Source organism: Phodopus roborovskii, unplaced genomic scaffold, assembly GCF_943737965.1.
Source record: "Phodopus roborovskii unplaced genomic scaffold, PHOROB, whole genome shotgun sequence".
In the NCBI taxonomy this organism is placed as follows: Eukaryota; Metazoa; Chordata; class Mammalia; order Rodentia; family Cricetidae; genus Phodopus; species Phodopus roborovskii.
Window position 1 is genome coordinate 6,847,836 of NW_026126611.1, and position 19,635 is coordinate 6,867,470.

The 19,635-nt window shown below is 44.1% G+C and overlaps 1 protein-coding gene across 1 annotated transcript in view; it reads right to left on the minus strand.

Moving 5' to 3' along the window:
* Tulp4 (TUB like protein 4) overlaps positions 1-19,635 on the minus strand; it is an 81,624-nt gene that overhangs the window by 46,694 nt on the left and 15,295 nt on the right. Inside the window, exon 2 of the mRNA XM_051206109.1 lies at positions 813-941. Within this exon, the coding sequence (XP_051062066.1) occupies positions 813-941 (129 nt within the window). The remainder of the gene's footprint in view (positions 1-812; positions 942-19,635) is intronic.

Consider the following 19,635-nt stretch of genomic DNA (forward strand, 5'->3'; position numbering starts at 1 on the left):
AAGTGCATGCCACTTTACAAGATCAAAGGCCTGAGCTCTGCGATTTCTAAGGACGTGCCTGTTTCCACATCTGTAAGGAGGTCCCTGGATCAGGGGTCACTGAGAATTAAACTGCTCACGAAAAGTGCCTCAAACATTGCTTACACCTGCCAGATGCCACTGTGTGTGACCGGCAGGCTTACAGAGAGCTAGGGCCTCAGAGTCCCCAGCACAATGCCCACCTGTCAAAAAAGTAGCCACTTGGCATCCCCAAGGTCAAACATGAGATGTGGAGATAGCAACTTTTATGAATTCTGTGAGACAGATGCCTTTCTAAAGTTGCTTATAGGATCTCAGCAGTGCTGTAATTATCTATCTAGCTAAAGTATAGGATTTTTGCTTTTAATGTGTATTTGCTTTTTGTCTGCATAAATGTATGTATACCATGTACAAGCCAAGTGCTCACAGAGACCAGAAAAGGGTATTGGGTCCCCCAGAACTGAGTTATAGATGCTTATGAGCCATCGTCACCATGTGGGTACTGAAAACCAAACCAAGTCTTCTGCAAGACTAATAAACAAGCACATCCAACCACTGAGCATCTCTACAGCCCCATATGAACTAGTAAGTAAGTACTCCTAACTACTAGGTATCTCTACAGCCCCCATGATCTTTTATTTCGTTCCTTCTTCTTTTCTTCTCCTTTCTTTCTTCCTTCTTTCCTTCCTTCCTTTCTTTCCTTTTCTCTTTTTTCTTCCTTCCTTTCTTTCTTTTTTGAGTTGGTGACTTGTAAGCAGCAGTGTCTCATTGGAAGAAGCCAACCATCTCCTCACCTGAGCCCCACGGTCATTGACCAGCTCCACAGACCACCTGCCTTCATATTGAATCCACACAAATATTCCTCCATCTGCATCACATGTGGCCAGTTTCTGGTACGGCTCATTCCACCTCACCAGCACAACCTAGAAAAACAAGAAAAGCAACCTGTCAAGTTCATTTCCATAAAGGATTCAGATCCCAGAAGTAAGTAGGAAAAGGATGAGAGAGAGCGTGGGGATTAGGATAGGAACTTCATAAAGCCTGCAGAGAATCCAGACACACTGGACATGGCAGGAAGACAGAGGACGCCTGATCAAACAATGAAATATATAATCCAATGTGAAAACTAAGGCCCCCACCTGAACCCAGCACCCGCCTCTCACAGGTGTGAGATGATCTCTCATTTGCTGGTCCTGTACTGTAGAGAAAATAGTTTCACAAAATTCCCATTTTTGAATCATTTGTCTAATACAGGAAAAGGGAAAGATGAGGCTTGGTTTTCTATCTTTTCTGGATTATCTTATTTCTGAACATCTCATCATCTAACAAAGCCAATGTGGAAAACACACAGTTGGGAGACTTAAGTCACTTTGGGTTTTTTTCTGAGAGAAAACATGAAGTTATGAGCTTCTGCAGTGGTTTGAAAGAGACTGACCCCCGGAGCCTCATATCATCGTGGTCAATGAATGGCCCTTTTGAAAAGATTACAAGGGTTAGGAGGTGTGGTGTTACTGGAGTAGGTGTGGCCCTGTTGAAGGAAGTGTGTCACTGGGGTGGGATCTGAGGTTCTGGAAGCCCACACCAGGCCCAGTGTCACCCACTCTCTCTCTGCTCCCCTGCTTATGGGTCAGGTACAGCTCTCGGGCCATGCTCCCAGCCATGATGAGGACAATGGACTCTGAAACCATAAGCAAGCCTCAAATCAAACGCTTTCTCTTATAAGCTCTGCCTTGGTCGTGGTGTCTCTTCACAGCAACAGGACAGTGACTAAAACAGCTTCTAATTATATGAGTACGGGAACTTAACTCCATTTGTAAAATTATCCATGCACTACTAGTTTTTAATTAGAAAGAATTTCAAAGTGTAACTTTTGATTCTAAATCTAGAGAAATTTCCTCCATTTTTCTCAATTATAAAACAAGTTTTTATCTAAAAAGGCAGACAGTCTGGGGACAGCATTATGTCTCCATGGGTAAAGGTGCACAGAGAGAACCATGCACAATCTACCCTCTGACCTCCACACACGTGTGTGGTAGCAATGTGCCCTCCTCATCATAAACACACAGACATAGTAAGACGTCTGTCAGGTGGCTTGTGAGTTTACATAATACACATGTGGCAAGTCTGGGAGTAGTCTGGGAGCCCAATGAATAGGGTCAGGGACATCCATGTAGCAGTGAGCAGCTGCCCAGTCTCAAGATCTGAGCCATGAAACCTCTATCTCACGGTTCACCGTGTGACTGTCCACACGGCTGTTCTACCGTGATGAACTAAGCATCATGTTGAGCTGGTGGCTGTGAATCACCTCCGTCACCCTCAGTGAGCTCAGAGTTAAGCCTGAAACCTAGAAGAGCCACGGACACACGGAAGCCTCTGCTGTGTCATACAGGACTACCACTGACCAGCAAAAGCACTCCAGTCCATCAGGGTACTCGCTCTTATCTCTCCTGAGCTGTGCACTGTAAACGGTTTCCCAGCTCTAATTTGGGCGCTGCAGTTGAAGGAACCCTGAGGTCTAATGGACCTCCTCCGAGGCCAGACCTTCTTGGTATCTGTAAAACTTCCTCCTTCCAGACAACAATATACAAATCCCATAACGTCTGCTAACTGCAGTGGGTACACCTGATCTGGAGAGCTTTAGATGTGTTTCCAGGGAACAGTAAAACTGAGAGGGACAGCCTCACTTATTCTGCCTTAAGCTGACCCTAGTTTGCTTACCTCGATTTTTTTTTTAAGAGGTAAAAAGTATTAAGGCATCTGTATAGCAATACTAAAAACAAAGGAAACTGTCAAGTTTTGATCTTTTGAACCCCAGCGATCTTTAACTTAATCCAGTTGGTGGCTACCATGCTCCAATCAACTTGCAAGGATGCAGACACTAAGAAATCCAAGCTGTCCCATGCAGCTGCGTCCTGCACTGAGACTCCTCCCTTACTCTGGCCAGCCCGGCATGTCTGTCGCTGACATAATGTGCTGTGGCTATCACTGTCAATGCCGAATCTGTGCTGCTGAGGACATCTTCAAAGTGACTAGCTATTTTTAGTGTGTTCTGAAATGGGAAGCTTTAATACCTATTAAATTATATCTTTGAAATATAAAAAGTATTGAAAATGTTTCAAATTCCCAAAGGCACTGTAACAACAATAATTACTGCCTGTATGCTTAAGATGGACTAAACCCTGTTAGATGCCAAATAAATAAACTGAGGCATCGCTGGCCCCAGAGTTCAGTTCACAGACATAATACATAACTAAAGAGCTGCACATGTTCAGAGGTGGGAACAACCTTCACAGGTGTGGATGAGGATGTAACAAATTAAGATTCACTTCTGTAAATCTAGTTTTGATTCTTTAAGTTGATTTGATTGGTTAAAAAAAAAAAAATCAACAGCTTAAGTCTTCAAAATGCCATTTGAATGTATCATGAAATTTAGAATCCCCTAACTCCCTTCAGACCTGGCAGTGATTTGGCCTGAGCACTACACTGAACAGATATGGGGGTGGCCACAAGTCTCTCTCTACTGACACGCTTTCCTCCCAGGAGCCCATTTCAGAATGGCTATCAAAGAATGAAATACACGACAAACAGGAACACCATATCCATGGTGCAGCTTCAGAATGGTCTCTTTGGGTGAGCTTAGTGAGCATTCATCTCCTGTAAAGGCATCTACAAAATGGATGTTTCTGCCACGAGTGGCCACTGTCATGTGTGATCACATACTTAGTTATCATCGAGGACACGCCTCTTCATGGAAATACCCTGCAGTCACAGAATGACACAAACACAAAAGAGCAGAGGTGAAACGTATTGAAAATTATCGTTAATATTAAAGTAAGACTTTTTTTAATCTTAAGATAACACAGTTGCTACTGTTGGCTAAACAAGGCGCTCTGACTCAGCTTCATCCTTCTGGGATCCTGAGTTGAGATGTAGCAATCACTGGAAATGTGGTCCTTTTGCACAGGCTCCTTCACCCCAAGTTCTAATTGGCACAACTGAGTAGGTGGATGACTCTGGATTGGAAGGAGAAGTCTCTCCATTGCTTCTTAGTTTAAAAATGAAGTCGAGCTGCTAATGTTTGTTTGGCCTGTTCATCCTCATTTCCTCTCCCGTCTGCAGCGCGCAGCTGCCCGCCTTATCTCCCAACAGCTTATTTCCTGTTCTCCAAACCCTGCCAGCCTCCTTGGCAATGTTGGGACATACCAGAGTGGTGAGGAATTACCAACCAGAGGTCAGCTGGGATCTCAGCTGCCCAGATCACGAAGTTAGGTGCTATAGACCTACTCAGGCGTCCTAAGCCATGATCTTCCTAGCCTTCTAAAGGGAAACAGGATTAATTTAGTCTACACCAAAGAACTTCTCCAGCTACCATGTTAGCTGAAGGCTGCATTCATCTATTAAAAAGGGGAGTGAGATAAGTTTTAATTCATGCCTATGAATTAATCCCAGCACACAGGAGGTAGAGGCAGGTCGATCTCTGAGTTCGAGGCCAGCCTGGTCTACAGAGTGAGTTCCAGGAGAATCAGGGCTACAAAGAGAAGGCTTGTCTTGAAAAAACAAACCAAAACAAAACAACGGCTTATGACTGTCTCTAATTTAAGAGCCACCCTATCAATTTATAGCAATCCGTACTGGCTGAATGCTACTAAAGTTAGAGGAACCCAGAACAGAAACAGGACAGGGCTGCTAGAAGCACATCTGGGTTACAAGCTAAGGTCCACGATGCGCTGCTTCACTCCTTACACCTGAAGTTATTTCTAGGGAAAGCAAGGGAAACCCCAGGTAGTGCTGAGGGTCGGCTTCTGAAGTAGACCCTCCAAATGGTGGAGACACACACAGAAAATGACTTCACTAAGTAACGGTGTCACCAATGTTCAGGACCTTTCCTTCCATCTAGAAAGAACACATTTTGAACAAAAGCAAGACAAACAACAGCTTCTATAACAACCCTGAGATGATGATCATCACCCAGCTCATCTGGTCCTATTATTCACTAAGTGAAACAGCAACAAGTTCAACTGCACAAAAAAAAAAAAAAAAAAAAAAAGACAAAATATCACGAAAATGGCTATATTAACAAAAGCAATCTACAGATTCAATGTGATTCCCATCAAAACTCCAGTAACATTCTTCACAGAACATTAAAAAACTGAAATCTAATGGGAACACAAAATGCATCAATAGTCAAAGCAATCCTAACCAGGAAGAACAACCCTTAAAGGCATCACGATGCTCTACCTGAAATTACACTACAGAGCTACAGTGACAAAGGCAGTGTGAGGTTGGCACAGAAACAGAAAGAAAGACCTAGAAGTAAACCATGGTAGTTACAGCCATTGAATGTTTGACAACGATGCCAAAGGCATACACTAGAAAAAATAGTCTCTGCAAAAAATGGTGCAAGCTACACTTGATAGCCCACCACAGAAGAATAAAACAGATTCTTATCTCTTACACCGCACAACAATCAATTCAAACATATCAAAGACCTGAACATAAAACCTGAATGTTGACTGGATGCTGGTGTGTAGAAGACTGCAGATAGACCCATGTCTATCGACATGCACAAAACTTAAGTCCAAATGCATCAAAGACCTCGACATCAATCCAGCCACACTGAACCTCTTAGAAGAGAAAGTGGGAGGTACCTTTGAACTAACTGGTAAAGGAGACTGCTTCCTGAACATAACTCCAGTAGCACAGACACTGAGATCAACAATAAATGGGACCTCCTCAAACTGAGAAGTTCTGTAAGGCAAGGAACACAGTCAACAGACAAAATGGCAGCCCAGAGACTGGGAAAAGATCTTCACCAACCCCACATCTAACAGAGGGCTGATCACCAAAATATACAAAGAACTCAAGAAGCTAGTCACTAAAACACCAAATAACCCTATTAAAAAGTGGGGTACAGAACTGAATAGAGAATTCTCAATAGAGGAATCCAAAATGGCTGAAAGACACTTAAAAATTGTTCAACATCCCTAGCCATGAGAGAAATGCAAATCAAAACCACTCTGAGATACCATTTTACTCCTGTCAGAATGGCTAAAATTAGAAACACCAATGACAATTTATGCTGGAGAGGATGTGGAGAGAGGGGAACACTCCTTCACTGCTGCTTGGAGTATAAAATTGTACAGCCATTTTGGAGATCAGCATGGCGGTTCCTCAGGAAAATGGGAATCAGTCTACCTCAGGACCTGGCAAAACACTCATGCACATAAAATCAATGAAATATGTTTTAAAAAATTGAAATATATCATCTATTGATGGTGAGCTTTATAAATCTTTGTGTTGCCAGTTAGGTAACGAGGAAAAGAGTTTTTTAGCTCACAGTTCTGGTAACTTAAAAAAGCCTGTGTTGGGGTCTGGAGTTATAATCCAACATTAATTTCAGAGTTCCTAACCAGGTCTTCAGGAAGTTTTTCAAGTCGTTCATTTGCTCTGTCTTTCCTTGGCACTGAATACACCTCAGAAAATTACTTGATGAGTTCTGAACCGTCCCCTGAATCAACAGTTTTCTCAAAACCCCCAAGCCCAAGAATGCCTTATCCTTATCCTAGAAGCCTTCAAGTACAATGGCGTTCAGGTCAGTGTTGTGGGACAGTTATTGTTCAGGTCCACTTAGGGTTTTAATGCCACCTCAGCCCAATGTAAACAACTCCCTGCCAACAAATTCAAATGCCTAGTCAGAGGGGGAAAAAAAAAATCAACTAATACCAGTGGATTAAAAAAAAGTGGACCTTTATACATAAAGCTCTTATTCGAAAAGTCAATCTGTTATCGGGAAGTGTTGAACACCTGTCCTCCCAGCCACATGAGGAAGGCTGAGGCAAGCAGACCATGAATCTGGCCTTCAAAACAGCACCACACGGCCGCTGGTTCTGGTTCTGTCACCACAATCGAGCATCGGTAGGGCCTCCTGCACCACCACCCCCCGCCCCTTCATATCCAGGTCAAAGTGCTGCTCTGGTCCCTATAGACTCCCTTGTTATCTTCATGAGGGTGTGGACGAGTATCCTGTCTACTCCAGGACACCAATAGCACATTTCTGCTAACCTTTCTAAGCTTCATCTCCTTACTGTCTTCCATGACTCTGAACATAGACAACTACCAAACAAGGCAAAACTGCACCTTCAAGATAATTTTAGTGAAAAATGTATGACACTGTTTGTGAACCCTTTCATCTTAATCGTTTCGTTATAGCCCTCACAATACTATAGGACAGATATGCTCATGGCCAGATGACAGCAGGGAACTAGCCAGAATTAGCATAGTTTACAAAGTACAGCAGAAATGCCTGCTGGAATGTGTACTAGACAGGTGGTTCTACTCTCGGTGATGTAAGGTGGGTGGGTACAATGAGGAATCACACACCAGGTCAAGTGTAAGACAGGGCCTGAGTTCAGGCTCTGAATCTTAGGGGCTATGGGACTGAGAAAAATGGGCTGATCTTAGCCTCTAATTCAACAAACTGCTTCTCGTGACCTATAGTAACTAACCACATATTACACTCATCTCAACCTGACTCCTTACTGCATTTTGGACACACCATCATTCCCTCTTGACTTCCCAAGATTAATTAATCTTGAATAATTTATGTGAAAAGGGGAAATTTTCCTAATTTATATATCACCTTTTGCTATAAAAACATCACAAATAATGCTAGAGTTAACATGGGACGTGACATTTGTCCAGGTTTACTAAATGGCTCTCCCAACCATCACATTATTTAAAGCATCTCATTTCATTCTTCCTACACAAGTATGTGGGAGAACTATCTAGCTACTATCATTTCAGCGCTGAGAACATGGTTCTTACATTTAAGGCCATTCCACCAAACTAAAACCAGCAAGGAGGGGCCAGCCAAGGCCTCCTGCTCTGTCACCCTCTCTACCACCTAACAAAAAGACAGTGAAGAGGAAAGATCACCAGGAATATCTATGATCTGGGAAAGCTGTTTTCCCATCCTACTATTACACAACTCAAACTGAGAAAGAACCCTCCTGCCTTGTGAGTCACTGAGACTACTGTCAGCCTGCCCACCCCTTTAGCCTTTGCAGAGCCCATGACATCATCAGGCACAAGGACCCAGGAGAGAGCCCAACACTAAACAAACACAAACACAGCCAAGAGCTTCATGACCCCAGAACAGCCACCCAGTCGGACGGATCCCCAGGACTCCGTTTAGGTTTTGCACAAAAGACCACAGTGACTCCTCCAGAATTGTCTAAGGAATACAGGAGATGATGTGCACCTACGTATCAAGCCAGCGTGATGTTCCTACCTCCATTACATACTCCTGCTTCTTTTTTAGACACACACACGTAAGTGTCTACTAGGCCAGACCAGACACTAAAAACGAAAAGGAAAGCATCATGCCCCTACCTGGATGGCGCTTCCTGCTCAAGGGAGATAGGTGTGCAAGTGGTGAATGTGTTACACGCATTAACAGTGATGGTGCCAAACCTGGACACACACAGATTAGTGGCAAATTTGCTTTGTATTTCACTAACAAGTATGAGTGACTTACTACCTGTGTGTGTGCGCATGTGCATGCTTGAATAAAGTTTTGTGCTCCGTATTTGCATAAATGGAACCCAGAGGTACGGGATTCTCTCGAAGTGCAGTTACAGTAACTGTCAACAGCCGTGTAAATGCTAGGAACCCCACCTGGGTCCACCGCAAGGGCAGCGAAGACTCTTTAAGCACTGGGCCATCTCACAGGCCCATAATCTGAGAGATGGATGAATCACACCGTCGTCACAAATTCAGCCTCTCACAGGTCTGACAGCATCAACGCCACACAGAAACGCCCTCTTCTCTTCCCTTCTCCCAGCCTGGCCCAGCCCTCTCAAGCGCCTGTACCGTGGTGGCCAGGTAAGGGGAAGCTTGGCCTGTCCTTTCTGTAGGCATTCAATACTAACTTGTGTCTGCTTGCATGTGTGTCAGGAGGCAGCAGGTGTCTGTGTGCAGTGTGCATGAGAGCGTGGTGTGGTGTGGTGTGTGTGTGTGTATGTGTGGTGTGGTGTGTGTGTGTGTGTGTGTGTGTGTGTGTGTGTGTGTATGTGTGGTGTGTGTATGTGTGTGTGCAATCATACCCTGATACATTTCTCAGGTTAGGGGGCTTACATTCTTATGAATCTGTGCACACTTGGAAACCCAGAGAGAGTGTAGTGATCTTTGTCATTCCCAGTAAGCACAGACACAGCTGGTATGTCCCTGCCCCCACCCCCATGTCAGCTCCCTGCCTGGTGTCCCAGGGTGGCAGCTTCTCAGTTGGGATGTGTCTGCTGGGAAGTGTCAGGCTCTTCCCATCCACTCATGACCCCAAGCCCCGTTCACTTGAAGGGGGTGCGAACCTGCCCTCAAGCTTGTGCTCGTTTGTGCTCATCGTGTTCTGTGAGGCCTGCTGGAAGGTTAGTGCAGGCTACAGGTGCCTCCGGGCTCTGCGGTGTGTGCGTCTGGCACCTGCCTTCTAAACTCCCAATGCTAGGCTTTCAAGGACAGCCTCAGATGAAATCATGGTGCTGTGTCAGAACAAAAAACAACCCCACTCGCTGCTTCAGAAAAGGTTATGTGTCTTGTTTTCTTGGCTGTAATCATTTCCCCCAAGTCGCCACAAATCAGAGATAAATGTCTAATATGTCACAAGATCCTACTAGGCCATCCACATGGTCTGGGCAGTATGACGACACCTCAACTAATTCTGTTTGTCTGTAGCTGTCGTAAGAGCCACTGCACAAAGACAACTGATTTTTCCATCCTAGAGCCTGGCAAAGTTCCTGGGCTCCTGTCAAATGGAAAATCTTCTTTGAGTCATCTCCACTTAGATACCAATGGCTCTCACAACAGTGTCCTGCCCTGTGCAACAGACAGTGCACACACAACCTGTGTCAGGTGTCTCTGTTGGCATTTTGTTGTTTGAATCCATGTGAAGCAAAACAGCCATTTGAGGATTGAAAAGTATTTGTTTGGTTTAATTGTTTCCTAACTCGTGTTACTGCCCAAGTAAAGGGAACTATGTATAGCCTGGATGATGGGGAGAGACTCTCCATAATTTCTGCTAAACCTGTAGAGAAGGCCTCAAAGTAAACTCAAATCTCCAGTGATCCTCATTTTAACATGTAATGGAAAACAAAATTAAAAACTGCTAATCATCTCCACAGTATGGGAATATAGGAGGCTTGTCATTTTTACCTTCAAACTCTTTTCCTACCTAGAAGGCATTTTTCCTTGTGTGTCAGCTTACTAAAATATTAGATTGTAAGTACTTTTGTATGCTCGTAAACGAATAACGTATGCTAGTAAAAATGTGTAAAAAGTATCTTCATCCACCCTGCAACAAAACAAACAAACAAACCAAAATTGGCCCTTGTTTTCCTGAACACCTTAGATGTTTGGCTTGATATTCTTTGCATTTTCTTTTAAGTAGCCCTACGATTTTCCACCAATATTCCTTCCAGCTCCGCCCTATGCACATTGTGGTCATCTGTCAGAACTTGAATTTTTAAGTAGTTTCAATACCAGTCACACATGTGGCCCCTGGTTTTCTCCTATATCCCAAAGCTCGACTCCTTTATGAAAATGGCATACTCAGTGTCTACAAGGAGTCAGACCAGGTTTGTAAGAATGAAGCGCAGCTCTGGAGTGCTGACCTAAACAGTGTCAACCACCCTCCAACCCACTGATTTCCCAGAGAACCTAGACTGCTCTTGAAACGATTTAGAACAAGATTTTTATCTTATTTTCTTGTCTGTAATCACTTCCTTTCCTGTAGGCTTGAACGTAACTTGGAGCCTTGAACATTCCCAGGGACTGATACAGTTGTTGAGGCTACTGTCCAAAATACTGAAAAATATGAAACGTGTGGCTAACACACAGAAATAAGCTCCAGTCCTGAGCCAATACTCAAGGCCTTAGAGAACCTCCATACCTCAGAAATGGCTGAGCTGTTAAGAACAGAGGACCTGGGTTCAATTCCCAGCACCCACATGGTAGTTAATAACTGCCTGTGACGACTCCACAGTTCCAGAGGATCCAACACCCTCTCCTGTCTTCCCAATGCTAAACACCTACACCTACACACACACACACACACACACACACACACACACACACACACACACACACACACGCGCACACACTTACTTTTATAAAAAGAAAGGAAAAGAAACTCCATACTACGTGTGAACACCCTTAGGCAGCATGACTCTTTATTGTCCTTACTGCAGAGCAGGGGACTATCATACCGACATTCCAGGCTTCTATGGAATCTCAATAGGCCCTACTTGGAGATGGTTTGGGAATGCTTTCTTAACTCCCCTCCCAGTCTTTGTGAGCAACTTCAGTCACAGATGCTGCTCCACGTAGCTCCAGCAGCCTCCCTGGTCTCTCTGGTCCAGACCAGCCTATCTCATGTACAACACACATGTTTACACTCTTCTTTCTGTAACCACACTATCACTGTGCTGAGTACGCTATTACTCCTAGGAGGAGGGTTCCAAAATCTCTACCTTGAACCCTACCCGAGTAGCTTTACCTGTCAACTTGACACAGCCTGGATATTAGAGAGCTGTGCACATCAAACTGACCTGAGCATGTTTGTGCTGAACTGCCTAGATTGTTAAATAATAGGGGAAAGCCAACCCCACTGTGGATGGCACCATTCCCTGGGCAGGTGGAAACTTTCTGGAAACTCAAAGCTAGCTCCCCCATTCTAATTGCTAATTTTTACAAATGAAATCATCATGATTTCTGGAGATAAATGCTAGGATAATCCCTTCTTTTTAAGTCTGAATGGACATGAAACTTGCAGTAGTTTCAATATCTACAACTGCTGGCTGTGGTGGTATAGGAAGGCTGGGTCATGAGGCTTGCCTGTGTGCTGGTCTACACACCAAGTTCCAAGCCAGCCAGAACTGCAAGATGATACTGTCTATCTGTCAATTTATCCATCCATATCTATCTATCTGTCTACCTACCTACCTATCTATCCATCCATCTACCTACCTGTCTATCTATCCATTATCCATCCATCCATCCATCCATCCATATCTATCCATTATCCATCCATCCATCCTTCCTTCCTTCCACGACTCATTTTCTACCTTAGATGTGACTTTGTATTTCTCTACCCCTTGAATTTGGGCTTCTCCTGTGGCTTTGGCCAACACAGAGCTGCAGAAAAGATGATATACCAGTTCCAGGACTGAGCCAAGAGATCTTCCTGCTCCTGCTCTCTCCCTCCCACCTCCTGCCTCCTCAGCCACCTTCTACCATATGCACACCTGCACCCTGACCATGAAAACAATACCAGACTGGCCTGCTGACAGAGAGAGGCATATGGCTTGGTTGCCCATGGCATTACAACTGACAACCTGACAATCTCTCCGGCTGGCTGGCAGCCTACCAGAGATACATGACTGAGTCTATTAAGACCAGAAGGGTGGCCTACTTTAGCCCAGGCCAGTAACTGATGCAAAGAATCTTAAGCTAAACAGTTGTTTCAAGAGCTAAGCTTTGGAATAGTTGTTTTATACTACTAAATACTAATAACTGTTATAAAATTTACCTGTGTATTATAAGACAATATAAAACATACCCAAAGGATGCTCAATCACACCAACAGAACACTTACTCAACTATGTTCATAGCAGCACTATTTGTAATAGCCAGAACCTGGAAACAACCCAGATGCCCCTCAAGCACGGAATGGATAAGGAAAATGCGGTGTGTTATGAGTAGTTTTTCCACCCACCTGCCTGGCCCCACGGCCATACCAGCTCCAAATAACACACAGAGACACTGTATTAGGTGTAATGTTGTTGGCCAGTATTAGCGTTTCTTACTGGCTATCTCTGTCTTAAATATTATCCCGTTTCTATTAATTTAAGTATTTCCATGTGGTCTTATCTTACCGGAGAGAGTTCTACTCTGTTGGTCCTACATGTTGAAACGCCTTCCTACTTCTTCCTCTCTCTTCCCTGTCTCCTAGTCCTACCTCTCTTGCTTTCCTATTGGCCATCGGTGCTTTATTCATTAACCAATACGAGGAACATATTTACAGATTGATGTCTCCCATCGGTGGTGCACTTATATGATGGAGTACTACTCAGGGGTAAAAAACAAGGACATCATTAAATTGGCAGGAAAATCGGTGGAACTAGAAAAAAAAAAAATCTTCCTGAGTGAGGTTACCCATATCCAGAAAGACAAACATGGTATGTACTCACTCATAAGTGGATATAAGATGTAAAGCAAAGGGACCTGAACAAGGGGGAGCTTATGGACCCCAGTCTGATAGCTTTGGGAAACCAGCATAGGACCGATCCACAACCCCTGAATGTGGGTGTTATTTAAGAGGACTGGGCAGTCTATGGGGCCTCTGGTAGTGGATCAGTATTTATCCTTAGTATAGGAATGAACGTTGGGAGCCCATTCCACATACAAGGATACTCTCAGCCTAGACATATGGGGGAGGGCCTAGGCCCTGCTTCAAATGATATGACAGACTTTGAAGATCCCCATGGAAGACCTCACCCTCCCTGGGGAGCATAAAGGGGATGTGATGGGGATTATGGGGGAGACAGGGGAGAAGGGGAGGGTGAGGGAGCTAGGATTGACATGTAAAACAAGCTTGTTTCAAATTTCAATAAAAACATTATCAAAAAATAAATAAGATAACCCCCCAAATACCAAAAACCAATGTATTTATATTAAAATGCAAATAAACTACTTAATGATATTTCACCTAAAAAAAAGTAAAGCAAAGGGTAACCAGGCTACAACCCATAGCCTGAGAGAAGCTAGGTAACAAAGTGGACCCTGAGAGGGATGCATAGATTTACCCACGACAGGGAAATCGATGAGATCTCCTGGGTAAACCGGGCGTGGAGAGATGGGAACATGCAGGATCAGGTTGATCAAGTTGGGGACAGCACAGTGGGGACAGTAATGAAAGAGATGTCTTGATAGAGGGGACCATTTTGGGGTTAGGGAGAAACCCGGTGCCAGGGAAACTCCCAGGAACTCACAAGGGTGACTGTAGTGAGATATTCCTCCTTATTTACCGCGATAGATGACCAGTTAAGACTCGTAGCAACAGTGGAGAGGGTGCCTGAACTGGCCATCTCCTGCAATCAGGTTGAGGACTATCCTAATTCTCAACAGAGAAGCTTTATCCAGTAACTGCTGGAAGCAGATGCAGGGATCCAGCCAAGCACTGCCTGGACCGGGCTCCTGGAGTCCAGTTGCAGACAGGGAGGAGGGATTGTATGAGCAAGGGGGAAGTCAAGATCATGATGTGGGAACACACAGAAACAGCTGACCTGAGCTACTGGGACCTCACAGACCCTGGACCGGCAGCCAGGGAGCCTTCATAGGACTGACCTAGGCCCTCTGCTTTGTGGGTGACAGGTGTGTAGCTTGGTCTGTTTGTGAGCCCCTGGCAATGGGACCAGGATCTGCCCCTGGTGCATGAGCTGGCTTTGGAACCTATTCCCTATGGTGGGACGCCTCACTCAACCTTGGTGAATGGGGAAGAGCTTGGTCCTGCCTCAACTTGATCTGCCATACTTTACTGACTCCCATGGGAGGAGGCCTGTCCCTTCCTGAATGGAAGAGTGGGCGCGGGGGGGGGGGTGTAGACGGGAGGTGGGAGGGGAAACTGTGGTTGGTATGCAAAATAAAAAATTTAATGAAATAAAGGAAAAAGTTCTAGCATATAGAATAACCTCAGAAAATGTTTCATGCTTTTCCAAATGAAGAAGGTAGCTTCCCACCAGACTTGTCATCCATTTGGCCATGAACTAACAGTCATGCATTACTTTCTCAACTGCCCTGGCGACAGGCATATGCCACCATGTCAAACACTGACATGAACAGTTTTAATCCCAGACTTTCTAACACTTAGCAGCCTAGGCACTGGACTTTAGGATACTTGAAACTTAAGAAGCCTAATGTGGAAATCTGGGTTAACGTCATTATTTTCACGGATGGAGAACTATGAAGTTGTCAGAGATAAAAGAACCATGGCAAGGCTGATTGCACAATTCTATTAGGCATTAGTCCTCTGAGAAAGGGCTATCTTGAAAAACCTTAAACTTCAATGACTTCAATGAACAGCAAAGGAGTCGCTTGTGAAATCCTGTAAATAAAAACATACCGACTTTACCCATGACACTACAGAAGCCAGGGTTCACGTCCAGCGAACATGCCCACCGTCCGCCCAGCCACCTGAGTCCATGTTGGTGTCTACGGTGATTTGAAGGAAAATGACCCTCAAAGGGAGTGGCCTTGTTGAGGGAGTGTGTCACTATGGAAAATGACACATTTCAGACCTGTTTTAAGGAGCACTAGACAGACCAATTGTTAATAAATTCACAGTTGAAAGGCTGAAACATGAGAGCTCATAGAGCACTGGCTGGGACAGCATGCTGTCCCTATATCTATTGTCTGTATTACCGATGGAAAGGGGGAAACGCCTCTAGAAGCAATTTTGTCTACAAGGTATTAAAAAGTAAACAATGCCTTTGTGAATCACATGGCAATCAAAGTAATAAACTGTCAACGGCAACCTACACGGCCCCGCCCCACCCCGCCCTGCCCCGCCCTGCCCCACTCCGCCCCCCCCCCTCCCGTACGGCAGCTTTCTTCTCCCAAACTGCAGAGCTCTCATGAAGGAATATAAAATGAAGAACTGGTCCTAATGGACAAATGAATGAAGTGTCTTCTTTAAATTTTTAATTCTTCCCCAGGTGCTTTTATTCTTGGAAAATCAGCATAAATAAAATGCCACCACCATTTGCAATCCATCACATCTGTAATCCACTCCTAGAAAACATCAGCATTTATTTCTCAGCATCACTGCAACCAGGCAGGCTTGCCCTGCTGCTATTAATAGACTCTTCACAGCCCCATTCAAGAAAGTCTGTGCAATCCAAGTTCCTAAATAACGGGTGATGCCAGCCTGGAGTTGTGCCTCTACTCCCAGACTGAAGCAAGCATCTTTCCAAACAAAAGAAAACAGTGTTTTCATACTTGTCCTGAGACAAGCGCACACCCTACAAGCCCAGCAAGGTCTGCCAAGGTTTCCTGTCTCTATGGAATCAATCTAGTCCCCAAAGATGAAGTCTTTTTCATTAAGAAACTAAATCTAATCTAAAAAAGAAACTTATGTTTTAAAAAGGAAATGACAGAAGGGAAAGGAGTTAGAAAGAGATGGAGAACTAAATCATTTTCCAACTGCGACAACTTAGTAAGGGCTTGATAAAACATCTGTTGAACTTATCAACAACAAATTTTAAAAACACACATTTTACAGCAGCTTGGAGGTTAAGTATTATGGGAAGTCCTTAGGAAAAGTCTGCCTGGTTGAAAATTGAACTCCTCAAGGAGTTAAGGCTAGAAGACACTCAACTTTTCCACTACCATTTAGTTAAGTGCCCTCTCTCTGAAAAACATTAGTATCATTGAGTAAAATTTTCATGCAGAGATGTACTCCACAGCCATTACATGTAACTCAACACCACCATTGTCCGAGCCTGATCATGTCCAGAGCTACCTGGGATGATAAACTCCATTCAACCGAAGGGCGTGTGTGCCCTGCTGACTGTACTTGAGTCCCTCCTTGGTCTCCCATGTTGGCTCCTCTACGGATGAGCCAGGAAGCAGGGCAGGGAGGGAAATCATCACCCTATCATTTCATGCTGAGCAAAACTCAACCACGGGGCTTTCTGATAAAGCATATACCTGCCTCAGAGGACTGTGGACACGCAAGTCACAGGAATCTCATCTGTCACCTAGCACACAGTTGAGTACAGACTATGGACAAGTGCTGTTGCTGTAATCCCTCTATTAGTTACTAGACTCTGCTTTCAGTCATATGGAAGAACTTCGTTTGATTTAACGTTTCTTTACAGTTATATCTGCTTACACATACTTTCAAGTTCTAACTAAACTGAAAATGCTAAAAAATGTAAGTATCGTGCCTGATTTCCGCATCTTTATATTCACACTCAATTTTTTTCTAAGCACTACAATGTATGCCTTTTCACAACATGAAAGTAACCAAGCAGCAAAAATAAAAAGTATTCCCAAGCCTACCTAGAATGTATAGAACATCACTACAGAGCTGCACTTTTATTAAGGACAATAGATCTCTACTATTCTTTTTAAATGTCCGTTTATTTTCACATCCTGGGGTGATTTTGTATGTCTGTACACAGTGTGCCTTGTACCCAGGTAGGTCAGAAGAAAACACTCAATCCCCTGGGACCACCATACGGGTACTGGGAATCAAACCCAGGTCCTCTTGGAAAGCAGCCAGTATTCTCAGCTGCTAGGCATCTCTCTGCTCAGTTCTCTATTGTTGAAGTATTCCAGGACCTTCCCAATTACTTCATACTACTCAAACTCTTAAAATTGAAATCGATTTTTATTTAAACCTAATCTTTAAGATTTATGCCACACTGTAGTATGCGTCAAGATGTCAGAAAATCAACAAGACAGGTCTGCTGTATGTAACTCAAAAGGGCCTATAGTTCAATGCTAATAGCTTTCAAAGCGTTTAAATCACTCTTATCTCTGCAGCCCCACAATTGCTGTTCTGACCTTTCTGCTTCAGAGGACCTGAGAAGGGAGTCAAACAGGCAGGCATCACAGTGCGTCTCCTGAGAACCTGCCAGTTCCTCCCTGTTCTGCTACTGTTATGGGTTTTGTTGCTCCCGTTACCTCCTCAAATTATCAAACAGCTTGTTTCCTAAAAATCAGCAGACTGGACTTGTCTATTAATATTTTTTATATAGCCCAGGTTGGCCTTGAACTAACTCACAATTCTCTTGCCTCAGACTACCATGTCTTGGGATGGCAGGTGTGTGCCAACACACATAGCTTAAAACTTAGAAAACAGGAGATTCAAATCTACTCCCAGAAGAATGCTCTTGACAAGCCTCTATTCTGGAAGTTAATCTAAGTAGTTCTTGGCAGCTATAATGCAAGGGGACTTTTATTTTAAAGGACATGGCTTTGCACTGTGAGTATGCCCATGCGAGCTAAGGGACCGGACGCCTTGCTATACTCCCTGTGGCCTCAACTCTACTTCAGAACGGTCTAATCGCCAGTGCTTTCTAGGTACCGTTCACTGTGATGCACAGATCACACGTCATTCCCTAAATTTTAAATGACTTTATCTACAACTTGAAGTTGTATTTCTGGTGTACAATGGGAAAGGGAAGACAAAACTGCATTTTGCCCGTACAGCGGAGGTCAGGGGCAGAAGGAACATCAATCAGCTAACATCAGCCGTGGTTCCAGGCAGGTCCAACCAGGGTCACTAGACATCATTTGTCTCCATGTTCAAAAATCTGTTGCTGGCTCCTGGTACTAGGAATATGAATGACAACCACTCTAAATGCCAAGTTCTCTTTAAGTCCAGTGGAAATGAACCGGATTTTCTTTCCCTTGACACGCTGGTCAAAGTTTCTCTACATTTTACTGCTCTGTAAGAGCAATCTGACACCACTTCACTGATGCCAGGAACACAGCACCTGAGCCTAGGCCATCACCAGCTGTCTCCCACTGGCCTGGACCCTCAGCAGGAGCCCCAGCCACAGGGTGAGACGGGCTGTGTCTCTAACGGAGAAAATAGAGACTTGGAGACTTTTTAAAGAATCGCTCACTGTCAAAACTACTCTGATTCCACTAACATCTTGTCGCCACTACACAATTTACCCCCAGCAAACCAAAGAAGTTACTACGGTTTAAACTACAGACCTGGGTTTTGAATCCATCTCCAGAGTACATTCCATATGACACAACAGTGCTTCTCTCTGATCAAAACAAAGAGAGCAGGCACTTACACAGACCAAATCCACTGTGAAAACATATCATTTTTGTGTTTTTGAATTTATGGTTTGAATTTATGTGCATCTCATGTTCATGGTACAAAACCACACCGTGAAAACAGATGTGGAGAAGAAACGCTCCCCCTTGGCCTGTCTCCACACCTAATTCCCTTTGCCCGGACACACCCCTTCTAGAGACAGTGTATACATATAAAAGCATGTGAGTATGGGTTTCCTAGGAGCAAACAGTAGCATCATCTATTCAACACCTTGTTTTGGAAAGCATACCAGAAAACTCACTCAGCTCCCACTTTTGCAGAGCCTGAGGGAAAACGTCCAATGTAGAGTCAAACCAAGCTCTCTTGGTGAATGCCCTCAGCCTCAAGGTCCCGATCCTGCCTGCTGCATTCTGCCAGGGATGACTCAAAGCACCCAATGCTCAGCTGTCCACGCTTCTAAAGTGATATCACTACAAGTAACTGTAACAAAACAAAGGCCTGACGTCAAAGCGGTGGCCTTTGTGTGAAAATGCTGGTATTTTTTAAACTGATTCGCGTAAGATATAAAGGGAGACACCTTAGCAAGTTGGCACTGTCTTTTGCACAATGGCTGTTTGAAATTACAAATTAATTCCATCAAGCACCTTCGAAATAGGTGAAGTTACACGATGGCATGTTTTTCTATTCTTGCAGAAAACTTTTATGCTCACACAGACACCCAGAAGAATGTAGTAGAAGATTCTCTGTACTGTGATGAATGAACAAAGTGG